Source organism: Sardina pilchardus, chromosome 14, assembly GCF_963854185.1.
Source record: "Sardina pilchardus chromosome 14, fSarPil1.1, whole genome shotgun sequence".
In the NCBI taxonomy this organism is placed as follows: domain Eukaryota; kingdom Metazoa; phylum Chordata; class Actinopteri; order Clupeiformes; family Clupeidae; genus Sardina; species Sardina pilchardus.
Window position 1 is genome coordinate 12,446,033 of NC_085007.1, and position 18,127 is coordinate 12,464,159.

The 18,127-nt window shown below is 40.2% G+C and overlaps 1 protein-coding gene across 1 annotated transcript; it reads left to right on the forward strand.

The window, feature by feature from the left end:
• Positions 1–1,459: 1,459 nt before the first annotated feature.
• On the forward strand, positions 1,460–12,092 carry LOC134100446 (myosin heavy chain, fast skeletal muscle-like). Its single transcript, XM_062553639.1, has 38 exons — positions 1,460–1,663; positions 1,760–1,903; positions 2,501–2,657; positions 2,741–2,768; positions 2,909–3,026; positions 3,112–3,210; positions 3,535–3,598; positions 3,693–3,791; positions 3,876–3,979; positions 4,060–4,198; positions 4,641–4,759; positions 4,903–5,052; positions 5,155–5,325; positions 5,414–5,714; positions 5,825–5,895; positions 5,985–6,072; positions 6,157–6,274; positions 6,374–6,497; positions 6,598–6,734; positions 6,882–7,137; positions 7,249–7,491; positions 7,592–7,768; positions 7,857–8,002; positions 8,107–8,197; positions 8,283–8,672; positions 8,771–9,016; positions 9,125–9,321; positions 9,437–9,620; positions 9,708–9,873; positions 9,978–10,102; positions 10,191–10,499; positions 10,637–10,840; positions 10,936–11,061; positions 11,160–11,330; positions 11,423–11,527; positions 11,604–11,699; positions 11,823–11,954; positions 12,049–12,092. Exons 1-38 carry the CDS (start codon positions 1,460–1,462, stop codon positions 12,067–12,069), a joined length of 5,820 nt encoding a protein of 1,939 aa, XP_062409623.1. The 3' UTR covers positions 12,070–12,092.
• Positions 12,093–18,127: the final 6,035 nt, after the last annotated feature.

The following is an 18,127-nucleotide window of genomic DNA, read 5'->3' on the forward strand; positions in this document are numbered from 1 at the left end:
ACACAAGAAAGCCCTTGGCCATAAAAACACAAATACATACAGTAGATGAACAACCTTATGGGGCAGATATTATCCTTTAATTAGGATATATCATAACAATTGCAATTGTATTACACTACTATGAAAGTACAGGCCAACCGTTCTATACTAGAAAAAATATGTATGGGCAACATAGCTCAATGTTCCCCTTCCAGAAATGTCTGATTCCAGTCTTTTTTCTACTCAATTAAAAATAGCCTCTGATTTTACCACAATAAGCATCTCCAGATATCAAATGCTGTTGCAACATTAAAATCCTAATATATTCTATTAATTAATTGGTTGAAATGCACACAAAATCATTTCACAAATTGATTGACAAATATGGCACAACATATATTAACTATGGCCCTCACTTTGAGGTTAGCCTCCTATTTTATTGTCATGTGACAGGTTGAGGAGATGTTTAAATAGATCCAAACACATAAATCAAAGACATCTTCCCTTATTAGAGCTCTGCTTAGTTGACAGAATACAGCCAATATAAGGACCTAGAGGACTGCAAGAGAGACCAGGGGGTTCCAGTGCACAGTAAGTCATTCCGTGCTTTCATAGACAGGCAGGGGGTGGGTCCTGTAGAGAATGTCTCATGGCAGACTGCATCTCTTCATCTCTAAAGCATGGAACTAAGCATGAACTGATACAATCGTGTATTTACATTATTACATTCATTTATATGGTAAAATACTTCTCTGTTTTATCATTTTTAGACACTCAACTGAGGAACATTCATCTGGTATTGGGAGGAAAAGGTAAGGTACTACATCTGATTGATCTGAACAGCTAAACTATTAATACAAGCTTAATTGCCTTCAAGTAAACTAAATATCTTGGAAGGCAATTACTGATTATTGGTATGGATGTTGACAAAGGTGTAGCTCCATCCAATACCTTATTTGTATAGAAATAATGTGCCTTGTTAGGCCTCTAATGTCACCAAATATCTTGAAAATGGAAGCTTACGTTTAAACATCCCCACTCGCCACCATAATTCAGTGATATCTTACTACAAAACCTTCAACAGGGAAATGGGAAAATTTGGAAAAGTTCCATCATTGTCAATTAATGTGCTCATAAATCACTTCAGTAGTTTGGATATTTGTGATTTCAATGTGTTCTAGTATGATTGGGGATGGGATTAGATTTCAGGACAATAATTCACTATTTACTATTACTATTTAGATATCATATGACAGTTGTATTTTACTTTTGAATGAATTATACAGTTATACAGAATTATACATTGATAAGCTCCATATATGGAGGTCTGGCAAACAACTGTTTTTCAATGTTTTGTCCCTCAATGACTACCAAGGACTTTATTTGCAGTACTGTGTCTGTACATTATTATTATTTAAAGTGTTTTATGTTGAAACTGTCTGCTCTTCAACGTTTATGATTAATGCAGTAACCTGCAACCATGGGGGACGGTGAAATGGCCGCGTTTGGCTCTGCTGCCATCTACCTTCGTAAGCCTGAGAAGGAGAGACTTGAGGCCCAAACCAAGCCCTTTGATGCAAAGAGTGCTTGCTATGTCTGTGACAAAGAGGACTTGTACGTCAAGGGTACAATCAAAAAGAAGGAAGGTGGCAAAGCCACTGTTGAAATACTTGAAACCAAGGAGGTACTGTAGAAAGGATGTGAAAATTACTCTGGTGATCAAATGTTATTTTCATAGAAAGATTCTTTCATACAAAGCTGTTTTCTACATTGGTTTCAGGAAAAGGAAGTGAAGGAAGATGAAGTCTTCCCCATGAATCCTCCCAAGTTCGACAAAATTGAGGACATGGCCATGATGACCCATCTCAATGAAGCCTCTGTCCTGTATAACCTCAAAGAGCGTTATGCAGCATGGATGATCTACGTAAGCATTACACTTTTGACCAAATTAAGAAAAGAAAAGAAAAGAAAAGAAAAAATATAGCTGCAAGCAGCAATGGGGGGTCTTGCAGTACAATCACATAAATGGCATTGCAACTTTCATGGCAACTGGACAAAGAATGGCTGAGATATCAGCTTACTTCCTTTATTACAGTGCCTCTAAAGGCCAAATGACACCACTTTCCTCAAGATCTAATATACGGTTCAAATATTAATGCGCATCGATGTACAGTAGTACCAAGTTTGACACATTGGTGGCACTAGAGCACTCGAGGTTCAGACATGAAACTTGGTCCAATGAATCATGGGAATGTTCCCAGTCAGTGTGCCAAATTTCACAACTTTTTACCAGATGGTTTTATGGGCTGCCATAGACTGTATTATAGACTGCTATGGCAGCCCATAAAACTCTGTAGCAGAAGTATAATAATAATAGGAAGAATACTAGCAAAAACAATAGGGTTCTGCAGCTTCGCTGCTAGACCCCCAAAAATAATAGGAATGCATAAAAAAACAATGAAAAAATAAAATGAAAATGAAAAGCTTAGAAACCAATCTTCTTTATTTCTCCATAATCTAGACCTACTCTGGGCTTTTCTGTGTCACTGTGAACCCCTACAAGTGGCTCCCAGTATACGATCAAGAAGTGGTGAATGCCTACAGAGGCAAGAAGCGCGTAGAGGCCCCACCCCACATCTTCTCTGTCTCTGACAACGCATATCAGTTCATGCTCCAAGGTATGCTTTCAATTTTAAAGCCAACACTGAAAAATACATTACCTATTTGATCCATTCATGTACATCTCTATTTTGCCCCACAGACAGGGAGAATCAGTCTGTCCTGATCACGTAAGTGTCAAAGTATCCCTTATAACTTTTTACAGGTTTTAATAAAGGACTAAACGTTGCATAGCGTATACAGTATACTCTTCTGGTACACTTTGTAATTGTAATTGTGAGAAAATTGCCATATCTTCTGTTCAATACAGCGGAGAATCTGGTGCTGGCAAGACTGTGAACACCAAGCGTGTCATCCAGTACTTTGCAACAATTGCAGTGTCTAGTGGGAAGAAGGGAGCAGCAGATGCTCCAGCAGCTCAGGGAAAAATTAAGGCAGGGGCCCCTTGCATATTTATAGGCTAATTACCATATAGCACCAGACATGAACTTCAATAACAATATATCTATGGACTTGCAGGGCTCTCTTGAAGACCAGATTATTGCTGCCAACCCACTGCTGGAGTCTTATGGTAATGCTAAGACTGTGAGGAATGACAACTCTTCACGTTTCGTAAGTTTAGTCTCTTTTTGTTGTTTTTAGACAGAATGAACATCTGAGCTTTTCTTTTAACAAAACACACTAAAACGTTATCTCATATCTATTAGTATATATTTTTTAACCATTCTCTGGCTTTCTACTTTCTACTCTACACTATCATATTTTACTTTTTGTATCAGTAAAGTCAGTATTCATTTTTACTCTTAGGTCTATTGCTGAATATTTAAATATTTTTTTAATACTTGAATATTTTCCTCATTTGTAACTTGTAACCTGCATTGGTTAACAGCTTCAGCTAAATAAATACATGTCATTTCAATATGTAATCTCAAACAGGGTAAATTCATCAGAATTCACTTTGGCACAACTGGGAAACTGGCTAGGGCTGATATCGAGACTTGTAAGTATAATGAAATAATTCATCTGTTTAAAGAAATATTTAAATATTGCCTTAAATGTATCAAATGAAAATGCATCCTTTCCTGCTTAACAAGATCTACTGGAGAAGTCTAGAGTGACATTCCAGCTTCCTGATGAGAGAGGCTACCACATCTTCTACCAGATGATGACCAACCACAAGCCTGAGCTCATAGGTACTGTAAGGTTAATATTTTCAACCAACATTCAAAAATCAATACATGTCATTCTGAATTCATAATATAATTTGACCCCTACAGAAATGTCCCTCATCACAACCAACCCCTATGACTTCCCAATGTGCAGTCAGGGTCAGATTACTGTGGCCAGCATTGATGACAAAGAGGAACTGGATGCCACAGATGTAAGTCTTCCACATAAGTATTTCCCCCCCTTTGATTTCTTGAAAAAGCTCCAAAATAATCAAACAATTTATCATTTCAGGATGCCATTGATATCCTGGGTTTCAGCGGAGAGGAGAAAGTGACCATTTACAAGCTGACTGGTGCTGTGCTACATCATGGCAACATGAAATTCAGGCAAAAGCAGCGTGAGGAGCAGGCTGAGCCTGATGGCACTGAGGGTAAGTTACACTAATGGACCAGTCACTTCTAGTAATAACTAAAGGGTACTCTACTCTTATTTATTTATCCATTCACTCATTCATTTTTGACTGATTCTCAAGCAGAACCATTGTCACTGCTACTGTACACCATGCCCAAAAATGAAATACCGCCATGTGATTATATCAACATGGATATTCATGTATATTCATATTCTAAATTTCCTTCTGGATTAAGAAACTATCCATCTTCATTTAAAGACAAACATTTACAAAACAATGGTCACTCTGATACCTTTCTTTTTGTGAGACTTGTCTATCTAAGACAAATGTTCTGATTTAGGGAGAGGAGATTTAGGTGAACAAACTTGTTTCATAAGTTGTCCCGAATTTGTTTGGAGTGTGGAGTATGAAATTGGTTGCTACAAATGTCAAAATGCTACACTTTGGCACTTTTTTTTAGATGCTGACAAAGTCGCTTACCTTCTGGGCCTGAACTCCGCTGACATGCTGAAAGCTTTGTGCTACCCAAGAGTGAAAGTTGGAAATGAGTTTGTCACCAAGGGTCAGACTGTGCCACAGGTATTATTCTAGTCACTAAGAGCTTCACAAGATCACAAACCACTTGGCAGAGTTTGGACAGAATTGCTGATAGTGAAATTATATAAGCATTTTAGTTTTAGGTTTGAATATAGCATGACCGTTGTTTGAATATTCTGTTTCAGGTCAATAACTCAGTTTCGGCCTTGTCCAAGTCCATCTATGAGAGGATGTTCTTGTGGATGGTCATCCGTATCAACCAGATGTTGGACACTAAACAGTCAAGCCAGTTCTTTATCGGTGTGCTGGATATTGCTGGCTTTGAGATTTTCGATGTGAGTGTTATTCACCAATTCAATAGTTGTTCACCAACTATTTATTTCTAGTGACTCATGTTGTAATATTCTCCAATTATGTATGACATTTCTCCTACATAGTTCAACAGCATGGAGCAGCTGTGCATCAACTTCACCAATGAGAAACTGCAACAGTTCTTCAACCACCACATGTTCGTTCTGGAGCAAGAGGAGTACAAGAAAGAGGGCATTGAATGGGAGTTCATTGACTTTGGCATGGACTTGGCTGCTTGCATTGAACTCATTGAGAAGGTCCGTTTCAATGAATCAAATGAGTCAAGTACTAGATTTGTGTCGTTTTATAATTCCTACTTTTAAAACTAAGCTCATTTTCCAACAGCCAATGGGAATCTTTGCCATCCTTGAAGAGGAGTGCATGTTCCCTAAGGCCTCTGACACCACTTTCAAGAACAAGCTGTATGACCAGCATCTTGGCAAGAATAGGGCCTTTGAGAAGCCGAGGCCCAAAAAAGGCTGTGCTGAGGCCCACTTCTCTCTGGTGCACTATGCCGGCACTGTGGACTACAATGTCGGTGGCTGGCTGGACAAGAACAAGGATCCACTGAACGATTCTGTTATTCAGCTGTACCAGAAGTCGGGAGTGAAACTCCTGCCTGTCTTGTACCCACCTGTCGTTGAGGGTAACAAAAGCTATATAAAGTATAAAAGCTAGTATAGGAATATCCAGTCTATAAACTTTCTGTGCATTTAACTCAACTGTGGAATTTTTCACTTGTCTGTATGTCAACAGAGGCTGGTGGCGCTAAGAAGGGTGGTAAGAAGAAGGGTGGCTCCATGCAGACTGTGTCATCACAGTTCAGGGTATGCATTACATCAATAACACACATGAGGAGAGTTGAGAGTTGAAGGAGAGTTGAGTGTATGATTGCACCTCATTCTTATCTCTACAGGAGAACTTGGGCAAACTGATGACCAACTTGAGGAGCACCCATCCCCACTTTGTGCGTTGTCTGATTCCAAATGAAATTAAGAAACCAGGTAGAGAGCTTGGCTGAAATGATACAATATATTGTTCTAAACCTGATATTTTCCTTGAAAATACACACCTCTCTATTTTAACAGGTCTTATGCAGAACTTCCTGGTCATCCACCAGCTCAGGTGCAATGGTGTACTTGAGGGTATCAGAATCTGCAGAAAGGGTTTCCCAAGCAGGATCATTTATGCTGACTTCAAGCAGAGGTGAACCGCGAAAGCAAATAATGTATTACACATGTTCAATACTACATTTAGAGAGGAGAAAAGTAATAATGTATATGTACCTGTATTTATTCTGTCTAGATACAAAGTGCTGAATGCTAGTGTGATCCCTGACGGTCAATTCATTGATAACAAGAAGGCTTCTGAGAAGCTCTTGGGATCCATTGATGTTGATCACACCCAGTACAAGTTTGGGCACACAAAGGTAGAGGGGTTTTTATTTTATCTGCTTACCATGACTACAAACAAGAGCTAAGGTTTTTCTGTGAGAAATATATGCTTATAGTTTATCCTTTATCTCTCAGGTGTTCTTCAAAGCTGGTCTGCTGGGTACCCTTGAGGAGCTGCGAGATGAGAAACTGGCTTCCCTGGTCACAATGACTCAGGCTCTCTGTCGTGCATACCTGATGAGGAGGGAGTTTGTGAAGATGATGGAAAGGAGGTACTTTCTCTTTTTTATTGTTACAAAGACTCAGAAGTCTGAAAGATTGATATGTTATGAATAATATAACTTGTATAGTCTTATTACACTTACTACCCATAGTATATAAAAGGTTTAAAGATACATTTCACCACTTCTCTTGTGTAGGGAGGCTATCTACACCGTCCAGTACAATATCCGCTCATTCATGAATGTCAAGACTTGGCCATGGATGAAGGTTTACTACAAGATCAAGCCTTTGCTGAAGAGTGCTGAAACTGAAAAGGAGCTGGCCAGCCTGAAGGAGAACTATGAGAAACTCCAGGTGGACTATGGAAAGGTAGCGGCAAGGAAGAAGGAGCTGGAGGAGAAGATGGTTTCTCTGGTGCAAGAGAGGAATGACCTGGCGCTGCAAGTGTCATCTGTAAGTGTATATTGTACCATTTCAATATTCACAATCATACCATACCACTCCCCAGTCTCAGCATTATGTTTTCAATACAAATTCAGTGCTTTTATCTTATATTTACAATAGGGAAACGAGGGTCTCAACGATGCTGAGGAAAGGTGTGAGGGTCTTATCAAAAGCAAGATCCAACTTGAGGCCAAGCTCAAAGAGACAACTGAGAGACTGGAGGATGAAGAGGAAATCAATGCTGAGCTGACTGCCAAGAAGAGGAAACTGGAGGATGAGTGCTCTGAGCTCAAAAAGGATATTGATGATCTGGAGCTGACTTTGGCCAAAGTGGAGAAGGAGAAACATGCCACCGAGAACAAGGTTTGGATTTCTAAAGGACAGATTCTAGTGTGTCGAAAAATATAAAATAAAATATCGAAGTTACACTAGTGTTTACTGATGCAAAACTATCTATATGCAGGTCAAGAACCTAACTGAAGAGATGGCCTCTCAGGATGAGTCCATTGCTAAGCTAACTAAGGAGAAGAAGGCCCTACAAGAGGCCCACCAGCAGACTCTTGATGATCTTCAAGCAGAGGAAGACAAAGTCAATACTCTGACGAAATCCAAGACTAAGCTTGAACAGCAAGTCGATGATGTAAGTTCTTAATAAACAAGAGTCCACAAACAAAAATCCACATTTCATGCCATATCCCACACACTCACCTCAAATTTCAAATTGGCAGCTTGAGGGTTCCCTGGAGCAAGAAAAGAAGCTCCGTATGGACCTTGAGAGAGCCAAGAGAAAGCTTGAGGGTGATCTGAAGCTGGCCCAGGAGAACATCATGGATCTGGAGAATGACAAGCAGCAGTCTGAGGAGAAGATAAAGAAGTAATGCAGGACTCTGAGCAACACTGAGCAACCTTTTAATCGCGATACTACTAAACACTTCTGTAAGCATTCACTGACAATTCTTGTATTTTACTGTGACACAGAAAGGAGTTTGAAACAAGCCAACTTCTTAGCAAGATTGAGGATGAACAATCATTGGGTGCTCAGCTACAGAAGAAGATCAAGGAGCTTCAGGTTTAATTATTCTCAGCTAAATAAAAATTTGAGCTTTTTTGCAGTTTTTTGCAGTCTGTCTTACCAATACACTTTTCCCCAATAGGCCCGCATTGAGGAACTGGAGGAAGAGATTGAGGCCGAGCGTGCAGCTCGTGCCAAGGTTGAGAAGCAGAGAGCTGATCTCTCCAGGGAACTTGAAGAGATTAGTGAAAGGCTTGAGGAAGCTGGTGGTGCCACTGCTGCTCAGATTGAGATGAACAAAAAGCGTGAGGCTGAGTTCCAGAAGCTGCGACGTGACCTTGAGGAGTCCACCCTGCAGCATGAAGCCACTGCTGCAGCTCTCCGCAAGAAGCAGGCTGACAGCGTCGCTGAGCTGGGAGAGCAGATCGACAACCTCCAGCGTGTCAAGCAGAAGCTTGAGAAAGAGAAGAGTGAATACAAGATGGAAATTGATGATCTCGCCAGTAACATGGAGGCTGTTGCTAAAGCTAAGGTTGGTAAAATGTTAACCCTCATGTTATCTTTTAAACAAACCAAATTATACAATGATTTGATTATATTTTTACTACGAATGGACATTTTCATAAACAGGGAAATCTGGAGAAGATGTGCCGCACCCTAGAGGACCAGCTCAGTGAAACCAAGTCCAAGAGTGATGAGGGTGCCCGTCAGGTCAATGACCTCAGCGCTCAGAGAGCAAGACTTCAGACTGAAAATGGTGAGCTTGGCCGCCAGGTTGAGGAGAAAGATGCTCTTGTGTCTCAGCTGACCAGGAGCAAGCAGGCCTTCACTCAGCAAGTTGAGGAGCTGAAGAGACTGACTGAAGAGGAAGTAAAGGTACGCACCTATGCAGGTCACCTATGCATGAACAAAAGAAATTGGATTACATACTGTAGATAACAATATGTAAAAGGCTTTAACACCTTCACCCTCACCAACAAATAGGCCAAGAATGCCCTGGCCCATGCTGTTCAGTCTGCACGCCATGACTGCGACCTCTTGAGGGAGCAGTTTGAGGAAGAGCAGGAAGCAAAGGCTGAGCTGCAGCGTGGCATGTCCAAGGCCAACAGCGAGGTTGCTCAGTGGAGGACCAAGTATGAAACTGATGCCATCCAGCGCACTGAGGAGCTTGAGGAGTCCAAGTATGTGCTACAGATGCTAAAAAGTCCATTTTGATGTTGATGTTGTCCATGTTGTTACTTTATCTTGAAGAAAGCCCATCATGTTCTTCTGACATAAGTCTGTTGCTATTTTCAGAAAAAAGCTTGCCCAGCGTCTGCAGGAGGCTGAGGAGCAAATTGAGGCTATCAACTCCAAATGTGCTTCTCTGGATAAGACCAAGCAGAGACTCCAGGGTGAGGTTGAGGACCTCATGATTGATGTGGAGAGAGCCAATGGTCTTGCTGCTAACCTTGACAAGAAGCAAAGAAACTTTGACAAGGTATTATCTCCGCAACATTATTCACATGTGGAATGTAGGTAAAAGCTTAGAAAGTATAAGCCTCACAACAAAAACTGTGTCTAAAAGGTCCTGGCAGAATGGAAGCAGAAGTTCGAGGAGGGTCAGGCAGAGTTGGAGGGTGCTCAAAAAGAGGCTCGTACTCTCAGCACTGAGCTGTTCAAGATGAAGAACTCCTATGAGGAGTCTCTTGACCACCTGGAGACCTTGAAGAGGGAGAACAAGAATTTGCAACGTGAGTCAAATAAACCCAAAATCCATATCCCAATTAAAAATATATTTTAAAAATCCAGATAATATTGTTTATACTGTAATGTCCTGCAATATCCATATTTGCAGAGGAGATCTCCGACCTGACTGAGCAGCTTGGTGAGACTGGAAAGAGCATCCATGAGCTGGAGAAGGCCAAGAAGACTGTAGAAACTGAAAAGTCTGAAATCCAGACAGCCCTGGAGGAGGCGGAGGTAAAATTGAGACGAGCTCTGCTACACAATGAAAAACTGAATTGGTGATGTTGTTTTCTGTTTTAAATTCATTATTTTCTTTGTTTAGGGAACTCTTGAGCATGAGGAGTCCAAGATTCTTCGTGTCCAACTTGAACTCAACCAGATCAAGGGTGAGGTTGACAGGAAGCTTGCAGAGAAGGATGAGGAGATGGAACAGATCAAGAGGAACGCCCAGAGGGTGACTGAAACCATGCAGAGCACTCTGGACTCTGAGGTCAGGAGCAGGAATGATGCCCTGAGAATCAAAAAGAAGATGGAGGGAGACCTCAATGAGATGGAAATTCAGCTGAGCCATGCTAACCGCCAAGCTGCTGAGTCCCAGAAACAACTGAGAAATGTGCAGGGTCAACTCAAGGTCAGTTAGAGAAAAATGTAGTGTAAAGGTACTATGGGATCTATTCTAACCGCCATCACTATTCAAGTATCTCCATAAAAAATCCAACTGTCTATTGGTAGCATGACATCTCTTGTCATTCCATGTTTTTCTATTAGGATGCCCAACTGCACCTTGATGATGCTGTAAGAGGACAGGAAGATGGGAAGGAGCAGGTTGCCATGGTGGAGCGCAGAAACACGCTGATGGTGGCTGAGATTGAGGAGCTCAGAGCTGCCCTGGAGCAGACAGAGAGAGGCCGCAAAGTGGCTGAACAGGAGCTGGTTGATGCCAGTGAGCGTGTTGGCCTCCTGCACTCTCAGGTGGAGATATATTTTTACCTCACATAAAATAATCCATCATACTTTCAGAAGATTGTTCAGAATTTAACATTCAACAAATGATTTCTTAATTATAGAACACAAGTCTGATTAACACCAAGAAGAAGCTTGAGTCTGACTTGGTTCAAGTCCAAAGTGAGGTTGATGACATCGTCCAGGAGGCTAGAAATGCTGAGGACAAGGCCAAGAAAGCCATCACTGATGTAAGCAGTGACATTTGTCTCTTAATTAATCTCTAATGTATCAAATATGTGAACCTATATATGAGAACATATCCTTAAACAATCATTCTTCCATTCAGGCTGCCATGATGGCAGAGGAGCTGAAGAAGGAGCAGGACACTAGTTCTCATCTGGAGAGGATGAAGAAGAACCTGGAGGTCACTGTGAAGGATCTGCAGCACCGCCTGGATGAGGCTGAGAATCTGGCCATGAAGGGTGGCAAGAAACAACTCCAGAAACTGGAGTCAAGGGTGAGTGGCTGGTGGATGAAAATTGTTGTTGCATAGAATTTAGTGAATAAAATGAAGACTTTGTTTGAAATGAAAATGTTGCTGATGTGAAGGTTCGTGAGCTGGAGGGTGAGGTTGAGAATGAACAACGGCGTGGTGTTGATGCTGTCAAGGGAGTCCGTAAATACGAGAGGAGGGTGAAGGAACTCACCTACCAGGTACAAACTTTCTTTAACTACTATTGAAATACATTCAACTTGAGTACAATGATTGACGGATTGTTTTTCTTTCTAGACTGAGGAGGACAAGAAAAATGTCACCAGACTGCAGGACCTGGTTGACAAGCTGCAGCTGAAGGTCAAAGCCTACAAGAGGCAGGCTGAGGAAGCTGTAAGCAGTCTCTTATATTGGTCTACATGGCCAAATATTTAGCTTTTGATATTAATAAATAATGATAGGTTTGCTTTAAAACTAAAGCCTTTGTACTCATCAAACATATTTGCGCATTATTAGGAGGAGCAAGCCAACTCCCACCTGTCCAAGTTCAGGAAGGTTCAGCATGAGCTGGAGGAGGCTGAGGAGCGTGCTGACATTGCTGAATCCCAGGTCAACAAGTTGAGAGCAAAGAGCCGTGACTCTGGGAAGGTAAATCTAATTTACCATATCTCAATTTATCATAAGCCATCATACCGTATGTTCATGCTCAATTTCATTTCCTTCCTCTATTTCTTTTTCTTAGGGCAAGGAGGCTGCAGAGTAAATCCTGTGAAGTCTTCTGACCAGTCACTCATTTGGATTAATATCCTGATTACTGTGCCCATTCTGTATGTCCTACTTAATAAAAGTTTTTTTTAATCAGAATCAGAATTAATTGTGATCAGAATTTGCATCATGTTTTGATCTCCATATTTACATTTACAATCACTATGGAGTAATTGCTCCAACTCCAACTCCCAACTCAATCTCAAATTTAAAACTTTGTTAAACTCCAAACTAGCTACAGAGCAATTGCCCCTTTAAGATGTCCTGGTCCTGGTTCTGGTCTAAGCAGCTTAGGAGGCGGCTGGGGCTCTGGGCAGGTGGTCTGGGACTGGGACTGGAGCCAGAGCCAGTTGTCCTCACTGGTCTCAACATCCTCCTCTTCCTCCCAAAAAAGCTCCTAGGGCATCAAATAAATGTGTAGATCAGAATAAAACTTAAAACACTTGCCTGCTGGGTCCATAATTTAGGCCAGTCTTTCTCTAACGTCTCTGCAGGCTTTGCAACAAGACAAGTCAAGTCAAGTTTATTTATATTGCGCATTTCATACACAGAGGTCATTCAATGTGCTTTACATAAACAAAAAACGAACAGTAATGGCCGATTAAAGCATAGGTGGGCAAGAAATAATGGAAAAAAATAATAAAACATAAAAAGAAAGCATCAATAAAGGTAAAGTCATTTAACAATAAAGACTAATTAACAAGAAAACATAAAGGACTTAAGGTGGAATAATTAAAAGACAGATGCACGTCCGTTCTTAACAGATAGACAAGACCTTCACAGCCTTCTACAAGCCTGTTACAGGGTTGTTCATGAGCTAAAGTTGCATCGTACCCAGGTGATCTAGCAAAGATAACTTTTATAGAAATTATCCACATTAATAGGGTGGCCTAATGATGATGTCAGAAGGGAATTCAGGTAGGTCTACAGGAATCTTAAAACCAAGATTAATAGGAACAACACTGGCCTCTAAGTATACTTTAACTAAAGCCAATTCAATAACTAGGCATGACTGTGGGGAAATGTGCTTCAAAAACATTGGAAATGTCAAGTCAATTTGAATAAAATGCAAATAATGTTGAAATATACTGTATCATGAAATAGTATAGGCTACTTTTTGTGGAGATCTGGAGTCTGGAATCTGAATCTGCCTTCGCCTTATCCAGTGTAGACCTATTAATGAAATTAAATCAGTCAGTCAGTCAATCAATTGTCTTGAATAGAACATTACAAGGAGGAACAAGAATTATATTAATTGCCACACTTCACCCCAATTATAGCTATGGCAAACAATGATGAACAGAGAGACATCTCTGCACAGCGTTTTACATTCATGCCTAGAGTGATTTGGAATAGTGGACTGCCCCACATTCCATTCCTCTTCTAGCCTGACCAGCCAGACCCACATCAAGATGTAGGGTCTTGGAAATCACCGAAGGCAGGGCTCAATCGGAGGGGTGGGATAGACAGTTGTCTTTCAAATTCCTTCTCCACGCAATAGGATAGCGCTAAACGAATCATCTTCTTGTTTTCAAGTAGCAGGATGCTTAATGGTCCTAACTTCTGGTCGCAACTTCTGGTTGCAGGTCAGTTGTCATTATGTTAAGCCCCGCCTACTGACTCTTTACACGATGTGATTGGTCCAGCCCTCGTTGAAAATGGCAATGTGTTTGTGTAATGTTTTATGTACATGTGTGTATGTATGGTGCGTGTGTGTGTAGGTATGCGTGTGTGTGTGTGTATTTATGTGTGTGTGTGTGTGTGTGTGTGTGTGTGTGTGTTCCTGCATGTTTGTTGCACCCAGAGCAACCATTCTCTTTTAAAACATATTTGGAAACTAGTTGATTAAAGGTTTCTAATGGTGTCACTTATATGTTTCTAGGACAAAAACTAGCAGAGATTGAGATGTTTGGAAAAGTTTTTGAAATCCCCAGGGGGGGAATTTAGACTGGGCGATGGGTATACAGTCCTGAATGTACACATAAATCCATTTATTTTATAGCCCCCCATGGATGAAATTCCACAAAACTTGGCATACTCCCAGAGGGTGTCAGGTTAATCATACACATGATATTTGGTGCAGTTCATAACATCTCATCTGAAGATAGGGGCAATTAAAGCAATATTACATTGCATTTTAAATTTTTACCATGGGGGTGCAAATCACAAATGACTGGTTATAAGCTAAGTTGATGCAAGCTCTCGAGAACAACATACCATAAACATGTTGTCATCCTCGGTGCCACGGTTCAGGTAGTTATGTAGGAAAAACTGTCATTTTTGGGCTTCGGGCGGGGGCAGCGCGGGGGTGGAGTGACCCCCGGGGACGAAACAAACATTTTCCATAGAAGTCTACTGGGGCTACATGCCCACCAAGTTTCATGCGCTCCGGTGTTACGGTGTCCCGGGAATCGTTGACGAAAAATGACGGGAAAAAAGAATAAAAAAAAAATAAAAAAAAAAGAAATCTGACAACAACTATAGGACCGCTTCGCTAGCTACACTAGCGGCGGTCATAATTAGAGGAGGGGCTAAGATTAAGAAAGGAAAGAAGGAAGTGAGAAAGGGAATGAGGATGGACAGTGAAAAGCATTTTTTGCAAAATAAAAGTACAGATTGGGAAACTAGGCAGGACAGGACAAAACCCTTACATGCACTCTGTAAAATGATTCCTATGCATGATATGTTTGAGCAATAGTTCTATTATGTTTAGAAAATTAGCATTATTATTGAATTGTAACTAATACTTTATATAATTCATATATTGCCCATATTTTGTGTTTTTAGTTGTGATTTGAAGTGATGAATCCATATAATGACTGGAGCAAAATACAATAACTGCTGTCCATGACAAGGAGTTTTGTGCTTCTGATTTACTTCTCTCATATCATTATGACTGCCGTTAGCGTAGCTAGCGTAGCGGTCAGTTGTTGTCAAAGGTTTTTTTTTATTTTTTTTTTAAATTATTTTCGATTCCCGGGACATCGTAACACCGGGGCACATGAAACTTGGTGGGCATGTAGCCCCAGGAGACTTTTACATTGAAATTTTGTTTCGTCCCCGGGGGCCTCTCCACCCCAACCCCAGTTTATCCTAAATAGCCTAACTACCTGAACCGTGGCACCAAGGATGACGAAATGTTTATGGTATGTTGGTCTCCAGAGCCCACATCAACTTAGCTTATAACCAGTCATTTGTGATTTGCACCCCCATGGTAAAAAATTAAAATGCCAGATAATATTGCTTTAATCGCCCCTATATTCATGAGATGCTATGAACTGCATCAAATTTCATGTGTATGATTAACCTGACACCCTTTTGGAGTATGCAACGTTTTGTGGAATTTCATCCATGGGGGGCTATAAAAAATGTATGTATGTGTACATTTAGTGAATGGTCCCCCAACGTGGCTGTCCTACACGGAGGCCTAGGGTGGCCCGTAAGTGCCCCTGTAGCTATGTCCCTGGCCACCCCCGTGGCCACCCCTTGCTTACCAAATAAAACAATTATGTATTTATTACCATTTTACACGTGAATGTCAAAAGTGGAACTAATGCAACTACGTTCTACGAAAAACACTGCAGCCTGGCTGCCTCTGATGTGCGGCGCTGGCGCTGCTCAGTGTATGAGAGATCAGATCAGAGAGAAGAAGACAAACGAAGAAGACGGAGCTATGATCTCTCATATTGCAGTAAGCTGAACGTTTTCATCTCTTACGTGACTTGTTGTTCTTGTATGTAACTGTGTTACCATCAGACTGATAATAAATGAAGTTGGCAAATGTCTGGTCTCATTATGTTTAGAAACGTTACCAAGCAAACTCATCCAAGCAGATGCGAATAGGCCTAAAATGTCATAACTTGCGTTGCAATGCGATAACAGATAGCCTCAACATTTGTTCTATCTGCCTGTTAAGGAGGGATGGTTAGGAAACAAAATGTAATGCCTGCCCCTACGTTTTCTTCTTCTTTTTTCTTCTCCCCCCAAAAGTAACATTTAAGACCCATCTCATTCCAGACTACACGAAAGATACCCTTAAGAGTAAAAAAATACTTGTTTTGTTTGTAACAGTGAATTTAGCATTGTCCATGGTGGATTATTGAATGATTGCAAAATAGGCCTACTTATTGAGGTGAGTTTAACAAGTGTAATTTCATTTGCATATTATTCAGGCCGATACTAGATGGCTAAATGGCTATACAGTAGAAGATTACACGAAAAGCCCAAACAACCAAAATCTTCATATTTTATTACCAGAGTTTCTATCTATAGGCCTCCCTTATTTGGTATAGACTCACATTATTGAACAAACATATGCTATTCATCTGTATTTCAGTATCTGAGTAGGTTAAAGTATTTTTAGATACCTCCTTGAAATTACTTTTTGCAGGTTGTGATGTCTTCTTTATTGTTGACGTTACTGTTAAAATAGTGTAACTGTTAAATTCCAATAAAGTGAGTATTGGCCAAACCGGTTCCCATTTTTATGTTGAGGCAGCAGGGGGCTTGGTTTAAAAAGTAACAAAGTAGGCCTACGCACACACACATCAACAAGGGTTCTTGTCAGTACTTATTTTACAACTTATTTTTTACTTATAACACTGACTCATCAGTGGTGCCTTCAAACTACACTGAACATAATAGCCTACATAGTCGTAGGCTACTCGTATAATAAATATGACAGCACGGTGTTTCAATTATGGAGCTGAAGGCTGGTTACACATATTTAGAGAGCCACCAATCAAAACAGCTTAATAGGCCAACATGGTTAGCCAAGATAAGGTTTACACTCGGAGGTCCAGGGGCCTTTCAGAAACTTTGAGGCAGTCTGCTGGCACATAGAAGACCTCGACAATAATGATATGAGTGTAAAAGGGTTGTTAGTTTTTAATTGTAATTTAGTGTAAACACAACTATATAAAAAACGATTTTCAGAGGTCTTCAAGCCTTGTAAAAAACACTATAAATAGATATACCCATATTAGTTAGCATAATTAGTTATTAGACTATAAATATATATATATATATATATATATATTATATAAAATACCCAACACTTATGAAGTTCGAACATTGAAAACAAAGGTGTTTGCTAAAATTAAGAAGAACATTGGAACATTGGAAAAAAGTCAGACTAAATTAAGTGGCTCTTTCAAATGGCAATTAAGTTGGATGGGCTTTATGAATGGGCCTATTGCAGGCGACAGGACTGAAAATCCTAGGATTTTCTTTTGTTGTTTTTACAAAGCGTCATCGATACATACATATGGAACTTAAATGTTTCTAGGACAAGTACTCACAGAGATTCAGGTGTGTGTTTGGAACGGTTTTCAAACCCCCGGGGAGAGTTAACAGCTATTTATTAAGTGTCACAAGGTAAAGGAAGAATACATAAGAAATCATTGCTTCTTATGACTAGTGATACCTTCTTTAAACTTTCCATTTCTTTACTATGTCTATGTTGTACTTGTGATGCATCTAGAGAGCTTAGAAGAAATGTTACTGAACACCAGTCATAAACTGCTGTGCACTTCACTTTTGGAATGCTGCCCTAAAATTTACTAGTTCTACCAGTGCCATAAAACTTGTGTTACATGCCATGTATAGTATATGCATGAATGCATGGTTGGCATAAATAGAATACAGCCCATTAGTACTTGAAGGACATATTAATTACATGTTTTCAGGGAGCCTACAAATCAAAGGGAAACAACATTTAGTACACACATTTTAAAAACACACAAGAAAGCCCTTGGCCATAAAAACACAAATACTTAGATGAACAGACTTATAGGGCAGGCATTATCCTTTAATTAGGATATACCATAACACTTGCATTTGTAGTACACTACTATGAAAGTAGAATGTACAGGCCAACTGTTTTATACTAGAAAAAATATGTATGGGCAACATAGCTCAATGTTCCCCTTCCAGAAATGTCTGATTCCAGTCTTTTTTCTACTCAATTAAAAATAGCCACTGATTTTACCACAATAAGCATCTCCAGATAGCAAATGCTGTTGCAACTTTAAAATCCTAATTCCTAATATATTCCA